The 25,897-nt window shown below is 51.6% G+C and overlaps 1 protein-coding gene across 2 annotated transcripts in view; it reads left to right on the forward strand.

Moving 5' to 3' along the window:
- LOC119462234 (BMP-binding endothelial regulator protein) overlaps positions 1 to 25,897 on the forward strand; it is a 222,450-nt gene that overhangs the window by 120,364 nt on the left and 76,189 nt on the right. For both annotated transcript variants that reach the window (XM_037723583.2, XM_037723590.2), the window contains one exon: positions 1,267 to 1,360. In XM_037723583.2, the coding sequence (XP_037579511.1) occupies positions 1,267 to 1,360 (94 nt within the window). The remainder of the gene's footprint in view (positions 1 to 1,266; positions 1,361 to 25,897) is intronic.

Raw genomic sequence — 25,897 nt, forward strand, 5'->3', positions numbered from 1 at the left:
TCCGTTCTGGCCGACTCTTTGTTTGGTTTGAGTGTCGAGTTTCTCTAAAACAAGTTTCCAGTCGTGATGAGGCGTAGCCGAGGAATGCGGCTGAGAGAGACCCGGGGGCTTCGCCTATCTTTCGAAAATAAACACTCGGACGCCGTCGTTCGTTGCTTGAGGAAAAAGCGCGGCCGGGCGTCGGTGGTGATTCCTTTGAATGGGGCTTCGCGGCGGTCTCTCTCCTCGCTGAGCGGTCCGTGACAAATGGTGGGACGTATCTGCCTCTAGATTGTTGCCTGAAAGCCCCAAAGCTGTTGTGTCCCGAGTCCCCACGGGTCCCGGCGCAGGCCCAGCGGGAGCGGTCCGGGACGACCACTCCCCCGAATCAGATAAGGGTCCTCCCTTCCTGCTCGGAGTGGCCGCGCGCGGGCCCCGAATCGACACGAGGTGTAATTGGATTTATACCATTAGGGGAGCCATTAAGATGGGCCGTTCACAAATGACCGGTCGTTAACCATCCTGTGGACAAGAACTTTAGGTCCGTGTGCACGCATTTTACCACTGCAACGCTCGCAGGCGCATGAGCGCCCCCACGCGTTCCAGGTCGCCACCAAACGCGCCGCCGCTCGATCTTTTGGGTTATCGTTATTCACTAGCACGCAACCGCCATTCCATCTCTGGCAAACTTTACGGCTGCGTTCGCGGCGTCTCCGTAGCCGTATTGATGCCCCGGAAACACTGCGGTTTCATTCCCTATTATTAGTACGAAAAAGCTTAGCCTGTAGTTTTCGATGCTTTTGATTGCATTGCAAATGCGGACTAAAAGGCATACGGGCTGGTGGAAGTGATTTGAGTTGCACGAATTGAGTTGCCGCTCGGTACCTCTGTCGTCACGGTTAGGCTTTTACGTTACGCCAATTCACAATGTATATAGCAATGCGCCAAGTCTCACAATGTACACCTGCGCACGGTCTCGGTGTCACGCGGAAACATTGAACTATTGCCCGACCCGCAGGCCGGGCTCGGGACGCCAGTCCTTGCTCTCGGAATCGGGACACGCGCAGATCGAAGTAGCGTGCTGTCACATGAGCGGACTATACTCAAAAGCAGATTTTAGGCGGACAGTGATGCGCAATAAAGAAAGTGTGTCGCTGATGTTTACAAAGCACATTTTGGTGAGTGGCATAAACATGCCCGCAAATTATACCATGTCTTATAACGCTTGTTTACAGGACTTGCCGTTACGCGTGCTTTCTATATTCTCTGTATCTGCTCTATTTTCAGTCCGGTGTCATAACTGAGTCAAGAATATACTGCCACGTGAATTGCAAGAATCCTCGGAACCCACCGGAAGGACAATGTTGTCCTTACTGCGAAGGTAAGTAGTCTTTGTTTTTCCTGTATATAGATGCAGAGTGTCACAGAACGGACATGCCACGTTTGTCTGAAAACTGAATTGACAGGCATCTGCGTGTTGGGAGACCCCTGCTGACTGTTAAGTACTTCAGCTAGAATTGAATAGGACGCGCCCACACGCGCCTACGGCAGGAGTATTTCAGGTAATGGTAAAATTTCCTAGCGCCCCCTGTGTACGATCTCAAAGACTAGACGCAAAAGCGCTGAAAAATGTTGGCCGATCAGTATCATAACCATGCCAGAGGCGCAGTAATGATCCCAACATCGCGTGTTCAACAAGCCCCAAACGCTTTAAGTGTGTAAAACGCAAACGCTAGGCGCTATTTTCGAGATTTCGGCGCACTTAGAACCTATTATAGTACTATTTTCACTATACTGCTGCGATTATTCTGCACATAATTTATTATCTATTTCTACTGCAAGCCTTCCTCGTGCTCATATATGAATTGCGTTCAAGTCTCTCTTATCCCTTTGAGGGTCAATTCCGTAAATGTCCGGCGCCGCGAACAAGTCCCAAATGGCGGATGCCGTATATTTACGGCACCGCCTGTATACGTTTGAAAAACGTGGCAATTTTTCAACTCTTTGTTGCCGAGCAAGTGCTGCCACCCTGTGTTTTAAATTTTTGTTCTTGCTCCATAGTCTCTTGGTTTTCATTCCACGGCTGTTTTACGCTGGCGTTTCAGCGTCCGCTGGCGCATCCGCGCGTATACGAGGCCGTGCGGCGGTAAGTTTTGGTTTCGTCTCGCGGTCTGTTTCCATTCGTTCCGCTCGTAAAAACTGATGTCTATCTGTTTTCTAATCTCTCAAAGGGTCACAGCTAGATGCTCGCTCGTCAGTTGCTCACAGGGGTGCGATTACATCTGTTCACAGGCGGGCGCTGGTACATACAAACGATGCTGCCATACCTGCGTTCCCTTTTTCGAGACTCGGCTCGCGAAAACTGATTGCCCCTCGTTGGCGACGGAACGAAGGATTACTGCAAGTTTCTGATTCGTTCGGTTTTTCTGACGGGCGCAAAACCATCGAGGTGTCTCGCGTGCGTTCATATACACGGTTCGATTACGCTATCGGCGTGCGCGCTGGTTGCTCTGCTGCAAGTGAGTCGAGTGGTGATTCCTCGGATGCGGACTACTACCAAAGTGCCGAGTAAGAATATATCCGTTTCAGTGTATTTACTTTTTTTAATTCTTTTTATAAGTATCTATGGAAGCCCTTCTAAATTCATGAATAAACAATGCCTACGGAAAATATTACCTACGGAAAATATTTTTGTCACTTTAAGGTTACTAAAAAAAAACAAATTTCGGTAAATGTTTTTTTTTTTCGAAATAGGTCAGTCTGAAGATTTTAAATCGGCAATAAAGAAATTCTGCCCTGCGCGGGGTCGTACTTGGCGGAAAAAATACAAAAATGGCCCTCAGGTGGTTAACGTGCCTCCACGCGTTTCTGCTTGAAATCATTAGTAACAGCTGACCTGTGAGGTCTCCTTGACCACCGCCTTGCGATAAAATTACTCACGATATCCCGGTGAAAATACACCGAGTGTCACAGCCTTGAGGGCAGCTGGTGTCCACTCGCCACCTGCGCCGTCGCCGCGCGAGGACTTCTCTGAAACTCGGGTCTTCCACGATCATCCTGCGATGCGTATAAAAGCCATCACATCAAAACGACCGCGCGACGCGAAAGGAAAAGTATCAGTCTAACCACCGTGTCGTGCACGACCGCACACAAACGGCGACTGTGGCAGGTGATGGCGAAGCTGTTTGCCTAGGGCACAGGTTCTTCACATTAGCAGTGCCATGACGTCAAGACAGAGTAGAGTAGAGCAAAGCCCGAGACGACGACGTTCAGAGTGCAGCGGCATGGAGTAGCATTTCACTGAGCCCGCGCTTGCTCCTCGGGCGTCCCCGAGGAAGTGCCTGAATGTGCCCTGACAGTGACGATTAAGAACTTTATTTGGTCCTCAGAAACCGGCCCCGGGGGAAACGAAGGCTCCCTCAGGTCAAGTCGGTGGCTCCGCCCACGATGGCACCGGCATGGCGAAGTCCCGTCGCGATGTCGTGGACCCTCTGGACTGCCTGGAGCTGGATGTGGTGCTTGTCGCTTCTGAGGAATTCCTCCCACCATTCTTTGGTGGCGAGTGTAGCGTTTTCTAGGGCTGGGCACAGCCAGAGAATGTGCCCTACACCGCGGATTCATCGAGTACTGCTGTGCTCCATATTTCACTGAGCATTCGGGGTTGCCGAAGACTCTGTGTTCTTTTCCATTTGGCGTCTCATGCCCGACAACTGCTATGATACAACTGTTAGATGTGTACAGGTGACATGAAAAGTAGGCCTTATACCACGCACGGTGCTGCAGGCCAAAACACATTTGTGTGCGACCGATCAGGAGCCGCGGAATGACAGTCTTCAATATCGCTCAAAATATAGTATGTCGCACTTGAATGCGGCAGAAGCATGAGCACCACGCTCTCTCTCTGTACTTTTTGCACCCCGCTGCGCATTGCCAGGGAGTCGCGGATCGCTTTGCTGACGCAAATGAATTTGGGGACCGCAGCATTCAAAGAGTAAGATCACAGTCGACAGAAGCTTGTAATAAAAACTGGAGCACAAACCGTGATACCTTCCCATATTATACGAGCATCTCTTGCCTTGCAAGGTTTGTCTCGATAGGCAGTGTCCATCATGACCCCTTAACTGTAAGTGTCGACGGACAACTTTGCGAAACACTTTGAGACCACTAGATGTGTGGCCCCAGATGACTCCGAACGGGTCTCTTAGAGCGCCTCGGCACTTCAACGTTCTGGAAAGTGAGCACGAGAGCTTTTTCGCTATCAGTGGTTCGAACCCGGTTCTCGGGCGGACTCACCTTCTCTACACCTTCATGCAAGAGTCTGTCGAGTTCGCGCAGCACATAAGGTTCGTCTACTCCTCTATAAAGATGCGCAGAAATGCCGGCGCGTTTAAAAGCCGGCGCCCTTCTGTACTGAGCAGCGGCGCATGTGACCAACACTACGTGACCTGCGAGCAGAGCGAACGCCTAGCGGCGCTGTCCACCGCGGCGGCGATCGCGTTTCTCGTCCAGATATCCACTACGCGGCGAAGTGTTTCCAGGGCCCGTGGTCTCCCCGAGAAGCAGTCAACAACCGAGGTATTTAGACTGGGCCGCGACGCTGCTAAGCCTCGAAGCTGCCCGCTGCCATGCAGCTGCCGCCGCGATACCAGAGCTGACGGACGCCCGCGGCGCTGGCGACGCCGTTGTCGTGGCGATGGCACGCCGGCCGACGCCGCTCGCAAGCACTTCGGTATACATCACGGCCAAGTTGCGCGCCCCGCACGCGGCCGGGCGAGTGGCGCCCAGAGGCAGCACGACCGGCCTGTGCGGCGCGCTGCTGCCGCGGCGGCGGTGATGTTGACCGCGCCGCGTCGGGGTTATCGGGCTGGATTTATTGGGCGAAGCCGCCGCTTCCATCAGTCCAGTGTAGGCTCCTCTCGAAGCTCGTACGGCACGTGTCCCGAGCCCTGCCCGGGCCAATCGCCGCGCGCTGGCGTGGCATAAGGGACTTTCTTTTAAGTCGTGGTGCGGGGGATTAGAGATAAAAACGGAGATGCCACGGCGAGGAGGAGAGCGTCTATACCTGTTTGTACGCTGCCCCCTTCTCTAACGCAGCACGGATGGGGGGGTTCCGCAATTTGAACCCTTAAAGCGCTCGCCCGTACGCGAGTCGATATTTGCAAGACACTCGCTCGGCATTGTACGGTACCGTGCGTCAGTTTGTCGCGGTGGATGACAGAAAACAATTGCGCTTAAATTTCAACGCCGGCTACGAACTCGAGCTTCATATGACCAAGTTCCCCTCGCAATTCTTTTACACAGCCGCAGATGTTGGGAATGTAGTTTCTCGGCTGAATTTGATGCGCATAGGATGTTCGACAATCTTATGCACCAACCGCAGTCTGTAATGACAACCAGGTGCCTAAATAATTTGTTATCACAAAGAACGAGAAGAAGGGGAACCGAGAGGCCCGATTTTTGTTAGTCACAGCCATATGAAGCCAACAGATAATGATGCCAAGGAAAGCATAAGGGAAGTTATTTGTAATTTTAATTGCAATGCAGAAATGATAAAGTAAAAGGACATGAAAGTGCACGAAAGTGGACGAAATAAACACCTTGCCGGTGGTGGAAGCCGAACCCATAACCTCCGCATTACGTGCCGCACAACGCCATAGCCACGATTGGTGCTGGCTAACACTCCCGGGTTAGTTCTTGTACATAAATATCCAAGAATGTGAACGCGGCAACAGCCTACGCCGTAGCACAATCGTAGTGTAACGCACGCGTAATGCGGGTGTCGTACGTTCGGCTCCCACCGGCGGCAAGTTTCTTTTTTTTTTTTTCGTCCGCTTTCATTTTCCTTTAGCTTATAATTTCTACACTTCAGTTAAAACTACAATTAACTTCCCCTATGCATTCGCTGGCTTCATTATCTGTTGGCTTCATATGGTTAGTATCACGAAGAATTGCATTCAACTTGCTATTTTCATAAAGATCAAAATATTCTGCCGCTTCTTCACACTAAACACCATGCGATGAAACGGTCCAGTGACCGTCAACTGCCTTTAGAAGGTTCATGCAATCTGGCGCAGCGCTCCCTTCTAGATGTCATCTATAACATTCCACTCCCCTCTGACCTTCGCCTCGTGTTTGGCAACTTTTGAATAGATTTCGAGGTGCCCGAGATTCGCCTTCTGACACTTCTGACAACCTTCAGACTCGCCCCCGCGCTACCTCACATAAGTTCGCTCTAGTTGCGTTGTGTTCAGCGCGGCCCACTTTCCACACCACTAACCGGCCCCACCGAACGCTCCAGCCGTCATCAGCGTTCAGCATGCGGAACTCGTACACGCCACAAGCTGCGCTTACCGTGACCACGGGGTCGTTCTCAGTTCAAGTCCCGTGCAAAGAGAGAGAGAAAGAAAGCAAGGAGAGGAAAGGCAGGGAGGTCAATCATACGAGCGTCCGGTTTGCTACCCTACACTGGGGGTAAGGGAAAGGGCGAATAGAAAGAGGAAGAGAATGAGCACTGGGTGAAATGTGGGAGGATGCACAGGGGCACTACAAGCGGTCTCTCAAACCGGGGCACTTCAAGTAATGCACTAGAGCATGAATCGCTTTTTGTGCCGTGCAATGGCTTCCAGCAGACGGTGCATCGCGAGCAAACAATGAAAAATTTGAAAGTGGGCTTCTCCCCAAAAGGTCTCTTATTGTGGAGAAGCCAGCTTTGACAGCGATTTACGCGTTCTCTGACCCCGTCATGCTGTAGCTTTAATAGGCGACAGAGCGAATCAGGGTCCGCATTCACACACACAAAAAAAAAAATTACGCTAGAATTGTTTGTAAGAGCAAATTCCAACCAATCATTATGCTGGATGTGCTATATTAACGAAGGAGACCGAATCATGGCTAAGATCACTTACGAACTAAACGTTTTGTGAATTCGGCGCCAGGTGTATGGATTGTGATGTTGATCTTTGTAAAGCCTGGCCCTCATGGAGCGGACTTTCTCGATGAAATTCACGCGTTAAAAAATCTATCCCGACGAGCCGCCGTATTTTGGTTCCACCTCATGCGACGATTTCATCGGCGAACGTCGCTGTGCCGCTGTCATTGTTGTTAAGCAGTTAGTTAGTTAGTTAGTTAGTTAGTTAGTTAGTTAGTTAGTTAGTTAGTTAGTTAGTTAGTTAGTTAGTTAGTTAGTTAGTTAGTTAGTTAGTTAGTTTACCATCAAGGCTCTTGAAGAGAGACAAGCTTAACATCAGATTTACGCCTAATTGTGCAGCGTTAGACTTACGGAAAAGTTTGTTCGCGGTGGTGGAGGTAATAGACAGTTTTAGTTTAGCGTGGTTACCGGAATAGCGGGCGTACCGGAATAGCGGGATCGAAGTGCGCATGCGCAGAACGCTAACCGACCCATACCGTTTACCGTGCGCACGCTATTTCTCAGAGTTAACGTTACCGTGTTAGCGTGGTGTACGTAGTGTACGTAAAACATGGCGGCGGTCCCGGCCGCCCGCTTCGAACTGAATTTGGCGTTGTTTTTGTAGAATTCACTTCGTTCGTAGCAAATGACTGCGTAAACGGCATTTGCTTAGTCTCATGCCGCTTCGCCAAGGGAGTGTTATGGCTAATCTTGAGGAATTTTCGAGATCGCTTCTCGTTTCGAACGCGCCTAAGCCTAACGAGAGAAATTTTTTCTGAGATCCGAGCGCCATCTGTTGCTAAAGTTGAGAGATAGGCGCGACGATGGCATATGGCCTTTGAGATGGGAGGATTTCGGAGGCTATGGTAGACAGCTTGTACTGCTTGTCTGTTTCGTTGCAGATCGACGGACATGTGAAGTAAAAATACAACGCGCTCCTCGCTTCCATTGCGCTGCTTATCGTACTCTCCGGACGCACACACACATAGAATTGGGTGCCCTATGTATCCGAAATTCAAAGCGTAATGGAATAGCGTCCCGCACGTAAACTACGCTATCTCTCTTTCTGCAAAGTTCGTTTGCGGAACGGTAACGCTATTTCCCGTAACCCCGCTATTACGCTAACGCTAAACTAAAACTGTCTAATGTCTTCGGGAAGGTTATTCCATTCCTGTGATGTTCCAGGAGCAGACGACTGGTTGAAATGTTTATTGTTGTCTGGTTGATTCCGACTGATGGCGACGTTGGATGCGATACGACACATACTGGCATAGAAATGAATTCGTTGGAAGTTACCACTCAGGTTATGCTGACTGTGTGGTTGTAGAGAGAGAGAAGAAAGTTTAATAAGAATTAAGGCGGAGAAGTTGGCCGCATGTTTATGACCTACTCTAGAGTGGGGGCAAGGATAGGCAGAGTAATGTAGAGCAGGATGAGGAATGACGATGAAATAAGGTGCTAAGCAGTTGCTGTCCGATGCCGCGCATGCGCAGTGTTCTTGACCAAGTGCACAAGAGCAAATTTACGTAGCCCTTTAAACACACTATATACATATATGTGACATCATGGACATAGGAAACCATGTCCATGAACTGTACAAGGCTGTACCAAGTTCTAACTTGAAAATATGAAGCGTGCTGAATTACTCTGGACACGCTTCAGCGAGAAAGAAATAAGGTTATCGTGGTATGGGTTCCACATGTATGCGGCATATTCTAGCTTAGACCGCACTAATTATTTCTAAAAGAGTAAGCAAAAGGGGGAAAATTGACTAAATAACCAGGCCTGTTCTCAGCATTTAGAGAGCGCAGGTTAGGTTCTCGGTGATATGAATAATTAAGTATACTTCCGCATGAGTTAACAGGTTCTAGAGCCAATATTGTTAAAATGACAAGTAGGAGGGCTATTAATGCTACCGCACACATACATAACTTTACATTTAATAATACTCTGCTGCACTATAGCCAAAGATGTCTATTGCTTCTCTCTCTCTCTCCCAAACTTTTTTTTTTTTTTTTTGCAGACAGTTGCAATGTTTAACACGGGACGGCTTTGCAGGTATCGAAGTCATGCTGTTACTAATAGTTTTTTGCAACCTGTGTACAGCAGGCGGCAATTAGCCTTTGCTCCATTCAGAACAACAAAGATGTTGTTTGAGAACTGTTTTGCCTCCGTGCCAGTGCCAACCCTTTCCAGGGGTTCTTAAATTGCCCGGAATTGTGTCAGAAACATTCCGGATCAAAAGGAACGCTGAAACAGTTCCGCTAACCGAAATAAAGCCAACGACAAAAGTGCCGCATACGAGTCGTAACCCGTGTGGTCGGCCGCTCTCGAAGCACCGCCCGCATACAGTGTATGCAGCGTGCAATGCGCGGCATTAGGGAGCGAAGAGGAAGAAGACAGGGAAAGACAGGGAGGTTATAGCCAGTGTATAACAAACCGGCTGGCTACCCAGCGCTGGGGTAAAGGGAACTAAAGGTGACAGGCATATGCACATTGGACACGAGGCAGCAGCAGCAGCACTAACGAAAATCGATCACCACAATGTCCAAGGGCGCGCACGGTATCGGGTCACTCACTCGCACTTCAGCCTGTATATCGACGTCAATCCTGACGGTGCGTTTTCCAAGCTTGTTTACATACGTTTTCTAATTGTCGGGATACGCGGCGACTGGATCGTATAAACAAAGGAGGAACTCGGTCGTTCGCCCGTGCGTCGGCCGCCGACGCCCATGCAGGGAACACGGTTTGTGGAAAAAAGGGGAGGTCGTTGCCATCGCAGCTGGAGCTCCGAGGCCTGTGGCGGCGCGGTGCGATGCCCTTGAAGAATTGGCTCACTTTCCGGCCTGTTTGTGCAGGTTGTTGTAAGTCGCGTGCCCATAGCGCGGCTGCCGAAACATCTTAAAGCTTGGTGCATGCACCGAGCGCGTAATGGTGCGTATATATACATACGCGTACACGCGAGCCTGCGGAGTTTATGGCTACAGTAAACGCGAGATTTACGAGTGATAAAGGTGCGCGTTTAAGAAGCCGCGTGAAAGGGGCGTCCCCGTGAATGGAGCATGTCTGTCCCGCAGTTTCTGCGTGTCTCGTTAAACCTTAGTGGCTCGAATAAACTAAAAACAGAGCGCCGCCCGGAGGAGATGTGCGCCCCATCCGGTATACACCGGTGGGGGAGCGCGGGCGGTGACCGCGGGTCAGCCAACACCTCGGTCGCGCGACCAATCCACTGTAGCTGTAGCCACACACTGTAGCCTGTAGGGTTCAGTTTAACCATGATTAGTATGTCCGTACTATAGAGTATTGTACGTCCCTCTGTAGAGGAGCTGTACAGGAAACCCGGCAGGGGAAATTATCGGTTACTTTATATGAGGCAAAGCGTAGCAGCAGTATAGTTCGCTGTGTAATATTTTATGTATTGCGCTCGTTTTCCTGTATCCTACTCGCACTGTCGACTTCTCTGTTGATGCGAATAAACGATATAGAGCTATGCCAGCGTTTTAATTTGGCTCCGACAAGTCGAGAACAACTTATCGGTCTGTTGAGTGCATTCACTGAGCTCCCGCATCCGACACAACGCTCAGGGCTTCTGCGCGAAGAAGCTTTTGCAACAGTTTAACTCCGACGATGCTATAAGGGTTCTGGCAGCTGTTCCGGAGAGGAAGGGATTCCTGTTTCAGACCTGATATTACTGCGCTTGCTGCGAAGAATTTTCGAGTGCGACAGGACGGGCGCTTTCAATTAATGCGAGCAGCTTTTCTTTTCCGTCTTTTATTTTCGTAAGGCATGTCTGCAGATAAGCGGAGAATTTCCGCTTTCTCTCCTTCGCTGCGCAGCCGTCAGCACACGTGTGATTCTGGGGCTCACGCCGTTGCCTATAGCTGAGCGCTGCGAGCCGCGACGTTTAGCGAGTACATCCCGTGATTGGGGAGTGAAGTACACTGGCTTTCTTTGCTGCAGCAGAGGAGGTCGCGAGTGTTGCCGAAGGGCCCCTGGAAGGCACCGCGGAGGAGAAAGAGGGGGGGTCGACGACGGCAGCGGCGCCAAACGAAGTCAGCGGGGAGGTCACTTGCCTCTCGACGCGCGCGCGCGCGTCACTGGACGCGCTGGCCGCGCGAGCGCCTTGCGTGGAGCTCCAATTTCCGTACGCGGCGGCGGTCCCGGGGGCCGGCGCAGCGGCAGCGTGGGCATGTTTGCCTACTTTGACCGGCGAGCTGGCTGCGGCCGGGGCATTGTCTCGCGCGCCCGTTGCCTGTATGGAACAGTGCACGTGTTCGTCGCCGAGAGGCCATGATTTAGAGCCCCGCCAGGAGCCAAGTCGGGGTCTCGTGGCGGGTCGCGAACAAACGTTCCGCGGCCGCCTTCCCCTCGGCGGTTCGCGGGCCCGATCCCGGTCCCGCACGCTGTCTTCCCTCATCGTGGGGCTTCGCTCGGTTGCAGGCGCGTTTCCATCGGCGAAGGCAACCGTGGTGAGCAGCCACCACGCGTATACGGCGAGAGATCCCGTAGGCGCTTGTTGCGCTCGGAGTCACGGGACTCGTCGTCATACGCAAGCTGCATGACTAAAGGTTTTTGTAGGCCTCATTTTATTTAATTGGTTTCTTTTTTTTTTGTGGATCTCAAGCAATGTACATCATCTGCAATCGTCTCTGTATTTCGTTATGTCAGCGCGCGGCAAAAGAATATTTGTCCAGGAACTATCACAGCAGCGACTGTCTGCTACGAACGTCCAGAGTGCAGGATGAGGAACGCGAGCGAGATGCCTGCATTCAAGAGATGCAGTGTTCTACGATGAATAACCTGAAATCTGGCTCCTATCACTGTTTGGAAAAAACGAGCGTAAAAGCTACGCCCATTGAAATTCTGCCCGCCGACCTACCTGCATCATGATTTCTTTCTAAAAGCGCCCTGCCGCTGCCCAGCTATACTCTCTGTTCTTCGTTATTTTCTTTTCTTTTTTTTTTCCGCCCCAAAGGCGGCGGAAATTCCTTCCCTTTTTATTTTAACTATATCTGCGTGGCACGCATTGTGTCGAACAAAAGCTTTGAGAGAAGTAGATGCGTATAGTGTTCGAGATATCACGCACTGTATCTCAATGTGCGGGAGTTCCTGTGGATCTCTCTCTCTCTCTATACTTAATTACTTTTTTATGCAGATTGTGCTTATAACTACTCTACCATTCGCTCTACTTATTTCTCCATCTTTTCGCATCTCCTTTGTTGTCGTATTAGCCAGCGGAATGAGAACAATTACGCGACAAAGGTGGAGAATTCGGTCTTGACGCTGGCCATAGTCTTCTGGCTTCTCGTTATCGCAGCGTGTTGCGACTTCGGTCACGTCAGTATAACCTAAACCGAAAATAGGAAACCTCGTTCACAGTGGCAACAGCACGCGAGGATCGGTGTACTTTCGCAAAGTCTATGGCCCAGACTTCCACAATATGCAGGCACCGGATAACACCTATAGCATACTTTGGAGCACTTAAGAAAGCCGTCACGTTCTTGCACCAAATTGTTTCACCGTTCTCTTGCCCACAGCCAAGTTATGTGTGTAATCTCGTTCTGTTTAAGCTATATACATTGTAGATGCAAACATGAGAGTGCAGGATCTTGTTTTGGCCAGAATGACTGGCGGACACAGCTGATTGCGCGTACAGTTTGTTCGGCACGCAGTGCCGTGCTGCAAGAAAACATGCAGGAGAAAGCGCACAGATAAGAGCGACCGTGATTGGATGTGTTTACCCGAGAGTCCGTACCCGTTTCGGCCGTCGCGGGAGGGCTCTGGCGAACCGACTCTCCTTTGTCTCAGGCTTGGCTTGGTCGGCTATGGGTCAAAGTATACCTTCGTAACGGAAGGACCTGCCCACGTGTAGACCTGTATTTCGGCCGTAAGGTGGTGTGCAGGTTTTTCACATGGTTTCCTACCTGCAAAGCAAAGGCATGAATTTGCTCTGAATAGGATTGTTCTGGATAAATGGCGAGGGGCTTGTATCATTAAGCTAATTCTACCCGGTCGCCTTATACTTCTTATCCGAAGCCCTTTCCTCAAAATATCTGCACAAATGCGTTAGTGACACTCACGTCAGCTTAGCTTTCTGTTCAAGAAGGGCTTTCTCGGTGTTCGATCCAAAACGCAGCTGGACTGAAATAATGTGACAATCCTAATCCTTTTTTGCTTTAACATAGTCAATAGCCCGGCCCGAGCGGCGCACACCCAGCTACGTTATCACCAAAATGATGAGTACCCGCATTGTCACCAGATTATAATAATGAAGGGACATCTAACGAAAAAATATGGCTGTATTATACCGGTCCCGCATACATAATTCGATGGCAAAGACGAGATTGCGCGAAATACGATGTAAAACTTGGGATAATGAACACTCCCTAATCTCTACGTAGCTTTATGGGGGGAGGACTTCGTTAAGATATAGAAAGAAATAAGGTGGTTTTCTTACCCTCTCCCGTGCAGATCTTGCTCCTACAGATACACTGAAGGCTTTGTAATAGTATTATATGGAATATAAGAACTTGGCGCATATTCACAAATTTTGTTTTTTACCTTCAAGCGGTTCGTAAGGGTATGGTGTCTGCCAATCACGACGTTCGACATATTATTAGCGAAGACGGCCCCGTCAATGGCGAACAACTCTTAAGAACGAAAAGCTTTGTGAATTGGGCCCCAGAAAACTATTGTAACGCCAATGGTTATGTACATGCCGTTCAACCACTGCCAGAAGGGAGCCTGACAATTGTAAATGTATGCACAAAGGGTGCGCGTATTCCCTACAACGCGATCGCGCATGCTTAAAAATATTTGCAAATCATCACAAATCACCACAAAGCGCTGTAACGTATTAACGGAAGGATATCGAGTCAAGCCGCCGCTGAGTGGCCTGCATGTGCTGGTATACTATAACGGTTCCTTTCGCTCGGGGTGAGTGAGTGAGTGAGTGAGTGAAATAACTTTATTTAGGTCCAGTTACATATTTCTAATCATCACACCACTCACGGCCGGCCGATCCTGTCGATAACGAATAGGTGGTACGCTGCTCGGACCACTGACGAAGCGCGAAAAGCAAAAGAATTTGAGTGCAATCTCTGCATTATCCCGGTGCCTGCGCGGGGAGAACGGCGAACACCCGCTCGCCGGGCAGCCGCGCGCGACAGCGTCAATGCAAGCTCCGCACACCGATTTGCGCAGGCTGACGTCAAGATCTGTAGTTCCCCATTGTGATACGCTATCCGGCTGAACTTGAGTTTTGGCGCGCCGTGTGGGGATGGCAATCAGCGGGTCGCTCCCTTTGTACGGCTATTCTTAATAACCTTGGGGGGGGGGGGGGGGGGGGGGGGGGGGGGGGGGGCGTCGGGATCGTAAATAAATCGGCGGCGGCCTCTTTGTTGCCTGTCGCGACCACACTGACGTAGTAGGAAGGCTCGATCGGCGTTGGCACGAGCGCCGTCACGGCACCAGGCTGTCTGTCACTCTGCGCACGCACGAACCCGCGGTGGTTGCAGGGAGGGAGCTCGGGACGTCACCGTGGGCCTTGCTTGTGCGTGCGCGCTCTCGGTCGAGGTGCGAAGTTTCACGGCCCTCGGCGCGCAGCCCCTCTTCTCCTCGCCCCGTGCGCGTGGGGCATTTGGCAGCCGGCCCGCAGGATGCGTTGCGTGCAGCGTCCAGTGACCTTCCTTCCTCGCTGTCAGGGTCGCAGGGTCGCGGGCGAACGCGAGCGAGGTTGCCCGCCGCCGTGCTCGAATCTCGGTCGATCGGGCGCGCGCGCTCTCTCTCACATTTTATATAGATATACGTACATATATCGCGCACCATTAGCAATATACATATTCGATATACATATATCGCGACGTACATATGCCTATCCCCAATGGTGAAAGGCGAGCGGCTACATCCGCATTCTCGACGCGTCCACTGCGGCTGCCAGCGAGCCTTGTGAAAAAGAAAGGAGTAAGGGCATCTGAAGCCTCAGGCTACGGCGTGTTCGCGTGAGAGTGCGTTCAAGCGATGCTACGTATGTTATGCGAGTGGTGGTGTTCTGAAGCATGAGCGTGGCGACGTACCCATCCTGCACGGTCGTGTCATCTATGAAGGCCGGCCAACAGAATAGTGTTTATTCGAAGTAAAAATGAAAACAAGAAGTACCGCTGGAAGTGAAGCCGGCACTTACCGAGTTCGTCGATACGTGTACGACGAACTATAGTTAAGCAACGTCCATGCCTTGGCCAGTTAGACCAAGCGTCATTATACGTTTAACGGTTGCCTAATACATTTAGACGACGAAGAAAACGAGCAGCGCCGTCCTTACCTCGTTCGTTATATGTATGCTCGTAAACGTGTATGACAGCACAGATGTGTGTGTGCGCGTGACCTCGCGCATTTCTTTATGACCAAAGAAAAACAAAAAAAAAACAAAAAATAAACAAAAAAGGTACTCTGCCCATGGGTTGACCTTGCAAGCCGTGATACGCAAGAAAACCAACCTTCGACGATCTTCACGAGTTGCACCACATTCAGTTGTCATCGGTTGCGTTACCGGCGAATCTTTGAAGGGTGAAGTTTTGTTTACTCTTTCGAGCGTGGGCGTATACCGTCTGCTAAGAGAACCGAAGGCAAGGGAAACCCCGAGCAGGCCGAATCTTTCGAAATCGAGAAGTGGCCCATCTCTCGCCGCGCTGCCCTTGTCGACACGACCTGTCTCGCTACTTTGTCGACAGCTGGTGGGGTCGCTTTAAAACGGACCGTGTTAAGCCCGGCGTCGCAGTGCGTGGGAGCGACGCGCGGTTGAGCACGAGGAGGCGCTGACGCGTGCGCATCGGCGTAAGAGGGGGTGCGTTCGGATGGGTGTCGGGCGGCCCCCTCCCCGGAGGTGTCAGTGAGAAAACCAAAGTTGCCAAATGCCCCCGCGTGTGTGTTATACGAGCTTCCGAACTTCTCTTAATCGACGCGTCCGAGGGAACCGGTTTGCCTCGCGGTTCTCTGCCTTGTTTCAATCCTTGGCAGGCTGCCTCGGCAAGCACACCTCAGTCGCGGCCCGCGATCAAACACGTTGCTGCTGCCACGAGTGTCTAGAGCCGGGATGCTGCTGCCGCTACACGCGCGTATAGTACGTGTGGAGGGCGAGGAGCTCATGCCTTCTCGGCGGCGCCATGCTGCCTGCTATTGCGACTCGGGGTCGGGGACGAGAGACGGAGTCTTGAAGCAGGCGAAGAGGAGACGAAAGCTTTATACAATATGTACAAATATGTACAGAAATAGCAGTAATAGCAGATAATAGCTGGTAATAGCTGCCATTAGCTGGGGATAGCTGGTCAAAGCAGTAAGAGCTGGTAAGAGCGCACCAGACCGACGGGGCGGCCGGTGGCGACTCTCTCGCTTAACAATGGGCCAGTTCCTCCTTAAATCCCCTTGGCGGCGGCTCCTCTTCGACAGGAGGAAGAGGGGACGGTTGCTGACGTCACTCGCGTCGCATTGTGTCGTCGCGTCCCCCTGGCGACTCGTCGACAGGACCCCGAGGTGGCGATGATGGCCGGGGCTGCTTGCACGTCGGCAGGACACAGACGGGGCAGTTGCCGAGGTCCCCCCGCGCCGTATTGTGTCGTCGCGTCCCCTTGGCGACTCGTTGACCGGATCAAGACGGGGCGGTTGCTGAGGCACCCGCGTCGCATTGTGTCGCCACGTCCCGTTGGCGACTAGTCGGCAGGACCCAGAGGGACGGGTGGCGATGATGGCAGGTGCTATGGCACAACAGCACCCCCGCCGCCAGACAATGCATCCAGAGGTCGAGCTGTCCGACGCAGCTCGGAAGATTGGATGCGCCGGTTGGGCGACGTCTAGGATGGTCTGGAGGTATCGGCTCTGCCGCTTTTCCCGCCGGTGGTCTTTTCTGCTGCTCGGTCCTGATAATGTCCACTGGAACGACGAAGAATCAACAACGCCAAACCACTCCGGCCAAAGCAAGCACCCTCCGAATGCTCTCCAAACCGCCAGACCAAAATCATCGAACAAAACATTTTTCGAGATCTGGCTACGCTAAACAAAACAAAACAAAATAAAACAACAACAACAAAAAATCCCGAACAACACGAGACACGTATCTGAGAGAGAAATTCTAGATACGGACCTTTTTTTTTTCTTTAATTGTCAATGCGTGAGGGTTATAATCAAATCAGAATTGCTTTGTAAGCGATTCTTAACCGTAATGCAAGCAGGTTGGCAAATATCAAGGTTGCCGAAGATGACTTAATTTTGCCCCCGAAAGCCGTGACGCAAAGGCTGAGCGCCGCTAATCTTTGCGCTTGGGCGCCACTTCGCAAAAGTGCTTAATGAAATCCGACAACTGTCACCGCATAAAGAAATAGCCCTCCACTTAGTGCTGTCAAAATGCGCTCGGCAAAATGAGCACCACATTTTTAAAGCACAGAAGCGGTCCTAACAAAAAAACAAAAAAAACAAAAAACAAATACTAAAACTCACACTAATGACACGAAACCAAAAGTGAATCAAAATTCTACACTTACACTTATAACTAACGCGTACAATACAAAAACAAGTCATAATCTAAATTAAGCATTTAGTCTTTGTCTAGCCTAGGTAAACGTAAAAACAACAAAACGTGAAAACACTGACGCTTTCTCTACTTGAGCGTTCAGCAATCAGGTCTCAGTAAACTAATGATCAACAAATTAAAAAATGTCGGTGTCTCGCGAAAAGAAAGGACCAAAGCCTTAAAAAATGCGCTCTTGGCCTATCCACCCTTTCCTACGCTCAACACGCGACTCAACTTTATCGCAAGAAAACACAGAACAAAATGATCACTAAAAGTACAATTAACAGAATGGGCTTTCAAACTACCATGGCACGTTCGCAATCACTTGGTGCTCACAACCACACCCTTTGAGACGCGCTCGAGCCGGTCGACCATTCTCGGGTCTACGAGTTGTCCACTCGCGACACCAGAACAAGGATGATTTGCCCGTAGCCGTGACTTTCAAACTGCTGCCTCCAAACACTCGGGGAGCGGCGCATCCACGGACCCGCGTGCGCGCGGTCCCTTTGTCCGCTAAGCCGTCGCCTTTCCTTCCCCCAGGAAGGGAGCGGCCATTGAAGCAGACTTTCGAGCATATCACTGAGAACCGGCGGCATTTGCGGCGTCTGAATTTCCGCGAAATCCTTTCTTTACAAACGCGCGTCACGCCTATTACAGATCTGAGCAGCCGCTTAACTTTCGGATTTAGCCTATTTCGCTTTTTCTCAACGTGTTGGCGGTTGGCGCGCTTGACCTGGCTCGTATCGCCGCCCGAGTTCGACTTTCTCGGCTTGCGCCTTCGTCGTTTGCCCTCGGCGCGGCTCGCAAAGCTCGCGGTCTCGGCACTCGTCCTTGCAGGTACGCTGCCTTCTCTACGCAACGATATCGCTAGGGGCGGCAAGACCAAGCTAGGCTCGTGGTCGTCGCTAGATGTCTGTACCTCTGACAGAACATGACTGCATCCGACGCCATCTGAGCTAGCCGGCTCGCCCTGCGGTCTATCGTTGACTAGCCTGATTGTGTCGCTGCCCTCAAAAGGGCGCAGAATTTCTCTCTGGCCTTCATCGTCGGCCACAATTTCCAAAGCGGCTTCTTTAGACAGCGGCGCAACAATGTGTTCGCGCTCGTCGATAAGCGTGTGCACCGATTGCTGCACCATAGCATTTCCCTGGCGCACCGAGCTAGTAGCCATCTCAGTACGCGGTCTCTCCTCGACAGGCTCGGCATTGTGGCTATCAAATTGGTCCTGGCAGTCGGCCTGACTTACGACATCAAAATGACTCAACAAAGCCTTCTTAGCTTCATCGTAGTCCGGCTTCTCTGCATCAAGCAGCTGTTCCAGAACACACGAGAGTTTACGAGGAAGCAACAGGATCAACCGCTCGGACCAGAAATCCCGGTTGACACCTTCTTTCTCGCAAACCTTTTCAAAATCAGCAAGAAATTTAACCATATTCTCGCCCGCCCTGAAGGTGTGGAGATGATATCGTGCTGTGCGCCATATCCATGTTTGATTCTGTCGACGGCTCTCTCGCCTTGCCTTTTCCTCGGGACCTACGTGCTCTTTCGCTTCTAGCTCGCGCCTCTCACGTCTCTCGCGTTCTTTTGTCTCCAGCTTTCGTTCAACAATCATCTCCCAAGCCTCTTCGGCTTCCTCGGTCGTCACATCCTCCGCTCGCATCACGTCGAGAATCGCTTTCCTTGCCTTTTCGGAGCCGGCGGAAATGCCTAACTCCTCGCAAATTTGAATGAGGTCCTGAACTTGGAATTCCTCCATCGCGATCTCGTTCCTCGTGTTGCTGCCCACAAAATTTACCTTACTTCAAACTAGAATCCACTATTTAAAGAAGGCAAATTAATAAATCATAGTCTACCAAAAGCAAAACACTCTACTAACATCTGCCTGTGCTAGAGAGGTCTGGCGACATGAAAAGCAAACATCGGGCACTCACCCAGCCAAAGTGGTTGACGCCGGTCGATCTGGTAGCTGCCATCGAGCGGTGTAGCAGGCGTCTTCGGTCCTCGTATCTCGCAGCTTGCCATCCGCTGTTCAGATACTGGTTCGTCAATCCCATAGCTGCCATCCACTATTGAGATACTGGTTCAATCCCATAGCTGCCATCCACTATTGCGACTCGGGGTTGGGGACGAGAGACGGAGTCTTGAAGCAGGCGAAGAGGAGACGAAAGCTTTATACAATATGTACAAATATGTACAGAAATAGCAGTAATAGCAGATAATAGCTGGTAATAGCTGCCATTAGCTGGGGATAGCTGGTCAAAGCAGTAAGAGCTGGTAAGAGCGCACCAGACCGACGGGGCGGCCGGTGGCGACTCTCTCGCTTAACAATGGGCCAGTTCCTCCTTAAATCCCCTTGGCGGCGGCTCCTCTTCGACAGGAGGAAGAGGGGACGGTTGCTGACGTCACTCGCGTCGCATTGTGTCGTCGCGTCCCCCTGGCGACTCGTCGACAGGACCCCGAGGTGGCGATGATGGCCGGGGCTGCTTGCACGTCGGCAGGACACAGACGGGGCAGTTGCCGAGGTCCCCCCGCGCCGTATTGTGTCGTCGCGTCCCCTTGGCGACTCGTTGACCGGATCAAGACGGGGCGGTTGCTGAGGCACCCGCGTCGCATTGTGTCGCCACGTCCCGTTGGCGACTAGTCGGCAGGACCCAGAGGGACGGGTGGCGATGATGGCAGGTGCTATGGCACAACACTGCGCGCCCACTCGCCCGCTAGCGCTGACAGCGGTCTGTTTCAACACTCGAGGCTGTTTCCGTCCCGACCGGACAGAAGCCCTGCGCGGGGGTGTCCTGCCGCTACTGCGCTACGCCTTCGAGGCGGCCAGAGTGATTGCTGCCCGCCTGGAAGACATGCAGGACACTTAGGGACTCCCTACGGAGCCATCGGTTGCCACCGCCGTCACGCGCTCGGTCACCAGTCGAGGAGACGACGTAGGTTTTGGACCACCTGGGCGCAACCGCCGAGACCAGAGCGTAATACTTGGCGTATATAGATAGGCCTTCGCAGTGCGAGCAGAGGACAGCGGCTGATTTTGTTCTTGTACCCTTCTTGTCATTCGCCACGTCGAGTGGCCGATCACGCCAACAACGTACGCGCCGCGCCGCTGTAGTCATTAGGCACGTTTAGAACAGGGGATACGAGCTTATAAGATACCCAACCAGTGACCGCTTATATAGCGTTCTCGGGGTAGCCCGCGGTTGGCGCTGCGCGGACGCCTTCTTGCGTTAGCGTTGTGCACTTGCACCACGCTACGGCCGCAGGAGGAAAATTGTGGGTTAAGATAATAATGGCCAATGAGGCAGAGCTTACCGTAATTGTCTTTCAGACGCATGCCGCCCAGACAGCCGACATTAGGGTACGCCAAACCGCATAGAAAACCGATCTCGATAAGAGCAATGATTTATTGTTAATTTAATATTCGTTATTTACGTCGAGTGGCTCGACTGATATATTTTTTCAAGCAGCTCTGCGCTTGCAAGAATCCAATCTCTGCTTAGGCGTTACTGAGACTCAAAGAGCTGAGACTCAAGAAACGGAAAGCAAGTCGATTGCGTCCATGTCTAAATCTCCACATATACGGAATTGTAGAAATATATATGACCTGAAGTTAGCGGACGCCGTCGATCCAATGCGCAAAAGAACCCCCGAGTTCTGCGCGCCTTGCGTAAAGGCACTGACTTGGGGATGCTAGGCAGCTTGTGTCTGCCATTTCTAAAACTTTCTATTTACACGAAATAGTTTCTCTGGTCCAGTCCCTGATATAAATTTCCCCGAGGACTACCCTGTTTTGCTTGCACGGCGCACACGTACCTGTGGTCTTTCTAGCCAAATAAGTCCTCGTACGCCAACTGTGCGAGGTCTTCAAATCGCGTTGATGTTGCGCGCAAAATCCTTTTCTCTGCCCCCCGACAGAGTGCAATTTTTCAACGTCATATAGCGAGCGAGCGCGCGCATCAGCGTGAGCCCCTTTTACTGCGGCTCCTTCGCGTCCTCCTGCATCCGGCGCGCGTCTCCGTGGTTGACGCCGCTGGCGCAGGCGCGCGAACATACCGAGGCGATCCTCACACGCGTGAGCGGTACAGCGCGAATAATTCATAAAGCAGGCGCGCGGCGGCAATCCTTGACCCGCTGGAAGCCGGTACTGCGCCACCTGGGAGGGCGCTGTCCCTGCGGCGCTCCCGGATTCTCGGGCCGCCAGCTGACCAACGGTCGGGACCGCTGACCGGTTTCCGCGATAGCGCGGACCCGGCACGCTGCAATATGACTATAGGGCCGCTGGGGCAGCATGACGCGCTCCTCGATTGTCAGGATTGGGACGGCACCTCCCGACGCGGACGGGCGCTCCCGCTTCGTCCCGGAACCGCGCATTTTGCACGTTCCATGCACGTGCGCGGCGGCGTTGGAGTAAAGGAAAGTGGTTCGGTATGAGAAAAGGAAAGGTTGGCGCTATCTTCTGCAGCCCTTGAGGGAGCATGGCTCAGGGCCAATTGAAGTGAAGCGCGCGCGGCCTCTGCATTCTCTCTCTCTCTCTCTTATTTGGTCCGACAAGCTCGTTCACGGGTTTGTCCGGTCACTCCATCACGGTTTGCCGTGACACTACCTCCATAGTGGATCCAGATTGACTGTGAAAGTTAGGTACACATGTGGCCCGCGCTGAGGTTTTCGACGCTCGTGACGCTGTGTCGCTCCCTTGATCGCTCCATCTCGCCAGCTATGAGACGTTGCGCTTATAGGAAGAAAGCAAATGTCATGACGCGTTCTATTTTTTTTTTTTTGCACTTACCCCTCACTTAACGATCACTATCAAGAAGAACCATCAACGCAGCCTGTAACGCAGTTGTGAGGTTGCCGTATGACCAGGCTGCCGGAATGCGCAGCCGGAGGCCGACGTCTAAGAGCACCGGCTTATACAGGAACATATATGTCAGATATAGCAACCCCCGGGTGGTGGTGGTTGCCTCCGTACGAACAGCGATTCAAAGGTAAGTTTGCCACCCCCCTGCACGCCAACCGGCTCGTGACGCTCAAAAATAAGCTCTTGGAAGACCTCAGCTACGTCGAGAAATGCGTCAACTCGGACATTGCATTCCTCAGAGCAGCTAGAGGATGGCGTACTAGTGGGTAGTAATTGGCACAGAGGAAGGGGAATGTGTTCGCAATGATCGAGCAGCTAGGCAATGCTGGCCCTTAGAAGTCCGAACTCCACAATGAGCGCCTGCTCGAAGTCGTCTAGAGAGTCAAAGAGCCGGTCGAGGATCGCCGCCGCAGGGTCGATGCCATAGCCAGCTACCTGCAAAATGCTTAGCATAACTTCAATTTACAGATTACGAGGGATCTGCATAACTTTTTTTTAGTCTTCGACTTGCTTGAATTCGCAAACATATGCGAAAGCTTTCTTTTCTGTCTCTATCTCTCTTTCCGTCACTGCAGGTGTCTGCCCTGTAAGGCACCTAAACGTTGGAGTCAAAGAAAAAGAAAACGAATGCTACTATCTTCACAACCGCTCATTCCAGTTACTCTACCGCGAAATCTCTGACATATTTAAAATACATGAACTTGATGAGTCCTTATCGCCAAGTATAGGCTGCGCCTCCTCTACATAACGTAAGCAAATCATGCAATTCATTTTCTCTGAAACGAGCAACTAAATAATAATCAGGAAGAAGTGTACGCGCAGCGCGCTTATCTCTGCGCATAGACCAGGTAAGAGCGAACGCTATTCAAGCAACGGAAACGTCTAGGTAGGTTCAGCAGTGTCCATCTTTGGCCGACCGCTCAAGTCAGACATGAAATTAACCGAACCAGTTAACGTACTGCCGTTGCTTCGCAGACGACAGATTTAATAGTGAGCGTAACCTAGTTCTTTCAGATTCGGAAATTGCGCGTTTCGTTCATGGATTAAATGTATCTGCTTCCCCACATAGAATCTTATAGTGACAGAAAAGATTATATCGTACGCAAAGGTTGATAAAAGAAGTTGCCCTCCTTTGTAAAACAAAAATAAAAAATGGAAAAGAAATGTGAGCTCCCCGTAGCGAGAGCCTTTCTGATACCGACAAAAAAAAAAAACTCGCCTTGAGAATTTCGCAGAAAGCGAGAGTACACACGCGCAAGCGGCTCGCATGTGTCCAAACGCAACTCGGCGCGCCACCACGCGCTTGCGTTGCGCAGAACGACGCGCGTCGGGCAGTGCACGCGCAGCGGCCCAGCTAGCTATACTTTATGCGCGCGCGCCTTCTCTGCCGCGGCCCAACGGTACCTGGGACGGGGCGAAAGGGTCAGGTGGTGCCCCGCGTCGTCGTCATCGTCACCGCCGTCAGTGGGCACGAGACCAGCTGCTGCTGCGGGGAGCCGCTTGTAAACATCCTCAACTGGCGCCAGTTTCCAATTAAATGGTCGGCCCCGGACGGCGGAGCGCCGACCCATGCGCGCAGCACACACGCAGCAGCAGCAGACACACGGCTGCCCGCCGCGGCGCGATTATTGGTTGTGCAACCCTCAGCTACAGAGCTAGCGCGCTTCATTAGGGGCGGGCAGGAAATCCTGCGCGCCCCTGGGCGTGCGCGCGTCCTTCTGTCGCGCGACTCGATGCGGCATCACGCGTACAACCCCGCCGAGTAATAACGCGCACGCCGCCGCCGCTGCAGCTCGCCTCGGGGCACTCCCGAGCGGTGCGTGCACAATGCGCTCGGCCGGTGCTCTCCTCGGTGCCTGATGAAACGGGAGGACAATCTCTCACAGCCTGGCTTGCCTTTCAATCATGTGAACCCGTGGGGCCTGCTAACTAACGTGTTGTCCAGTACGCTTCGATGCGCGCTATGCCACCACGCCACGCTCGGGTACGTTACGCTGCGTTGCGTTACACAGCATTTGTGTAGCACGGTGCAACCGCCGAGACGGAGTGCGCACCGCACATTCGAAAGGCTGACATTGTTAAGCAGTCGACGTCTCTCCGATACAGTTTGAACTTATCTGCTTTGAAGGTGATACGCAAATTAGAGAATTGAAGTAGCGTGGTGTCTGGCTGCTCAGCAATTTTTTCTTTCTTTCTTTGTAGCACCAGAAATAAGCACGAATGTTCACTGGCATTCCAGTTAGTATTCCGTGGTATTTCATCGAAGCAAGTAGTTCTCAAAAAATGGTGCAGTACTGATAAAGAGATTATTTCTTCAGTAACCCATTATTCATACCGGCGGACATCACAAATTGTGTCATAATAACCGATTAACGTTCTAGTTCACTATAATTCACTAACTTGGTTTTTAATTATTTACTCAATGGCACATGTTTCAATTCCAGACTTGAAGCCAGTCAGTGTTTAATACCCGTGTCACACGGGCGTTTGGAAGGCCTTCCAACCGATAGTCAGTTGACTGAAAGGTCAAGTTAGAGCTGCTACACGGGCGGTTTCGAAGGCCGTCGAGTCAATAGTCTATCGAGTCAACGGAGCACCCTACAACTCTATCGAAATCTCGATGGCCTTTGAGCAACGGAAGCGGAAACAGCACGAACATGCCCTCTCGTTCACAGTGTGCTCGTACTCACGGTTAGAAAGAACAAATCAAACCAAAATGCTCTAAGAATACTATATATGAGTGTTATTAATTATTCAATAAGCTATTTTTGCCACTTGATATGTGCGAACTGCACATACTCTCGACAAGCGACGTGCTTGTGTTCGTACACTCTTCCTCTACTCCATGTGCTGCCGGCTGCCGTCATATCGCCGCCATTACGCCGTATAAACAAATATAAAAGAAATTATAGTGCTTTTAAGTGGTTTTAATGTTGTTTAACTTTTGGTGACACGAAAACAAAAAATACAGATCCGCAGCGTCACACAATTTTGCGAGAAACGCCTGAACTACTCAACTGCCTTTTAAAAGTGCCGTGTAGCAGCGCGATAACTCCTTTGAGTCGATAGAGTTGTGGTATTTCGAAGGCCGTCGACTGGAAGGCCTTCCAAATGTGCCCGTGTGACTCAGGTATAAGGCATGTCGACTCAGTGGACATCATGTAAGGACACTGCAGTACGATCCGTATACACTGTCAAGGCAATCTGCGATAGTATAACTAAGGGCGCTCCCCTTGACCCCGTCCCTCCTTTATTATTTGCGCTAAGCGACCATATGGTCTAAGGTATAACAAGGCAGGTACGCGAACGGGCACATCTTCAGTGGGCCCAGAACAATAGTGCAAAAACGCACACGTAAAAAAAGTTAGTGACGTTTCACTTCGTGAATGCGAGTTACGCGCAAGCGTATACCGCCATGAACATGCACAGCGAGCACCGCGGCGTCGAAGCACAAACGGAAAGCGCGTGAACGCAGTCGCGGACGCTACCTTGATCTCGACGGTGCGACGCCCATTGTGCAACATGGAAAGCGCATAGTGGTACACATATAAAGAAGAGACGCCGCGAACATGCACAGCGAGCACCGCGGCGT

The sequence above is a fragment of the Dermacentor silvarum genome, chromosome 1 (assembly GCF_013339745.2).
Source record: "Dermacentor silvarum isolate Dsil-2018 chromosome 1, BIME_Dsil_1.4, whole genome shotgun sequence".
NCBI classification, from domain to species: domain Eukaryota; kingdom Metazoa; phylum Arthropoda; class Arachnida; order Ixodida; family Ixodidae; genus Dermacentor; species Dermacentor silvarum.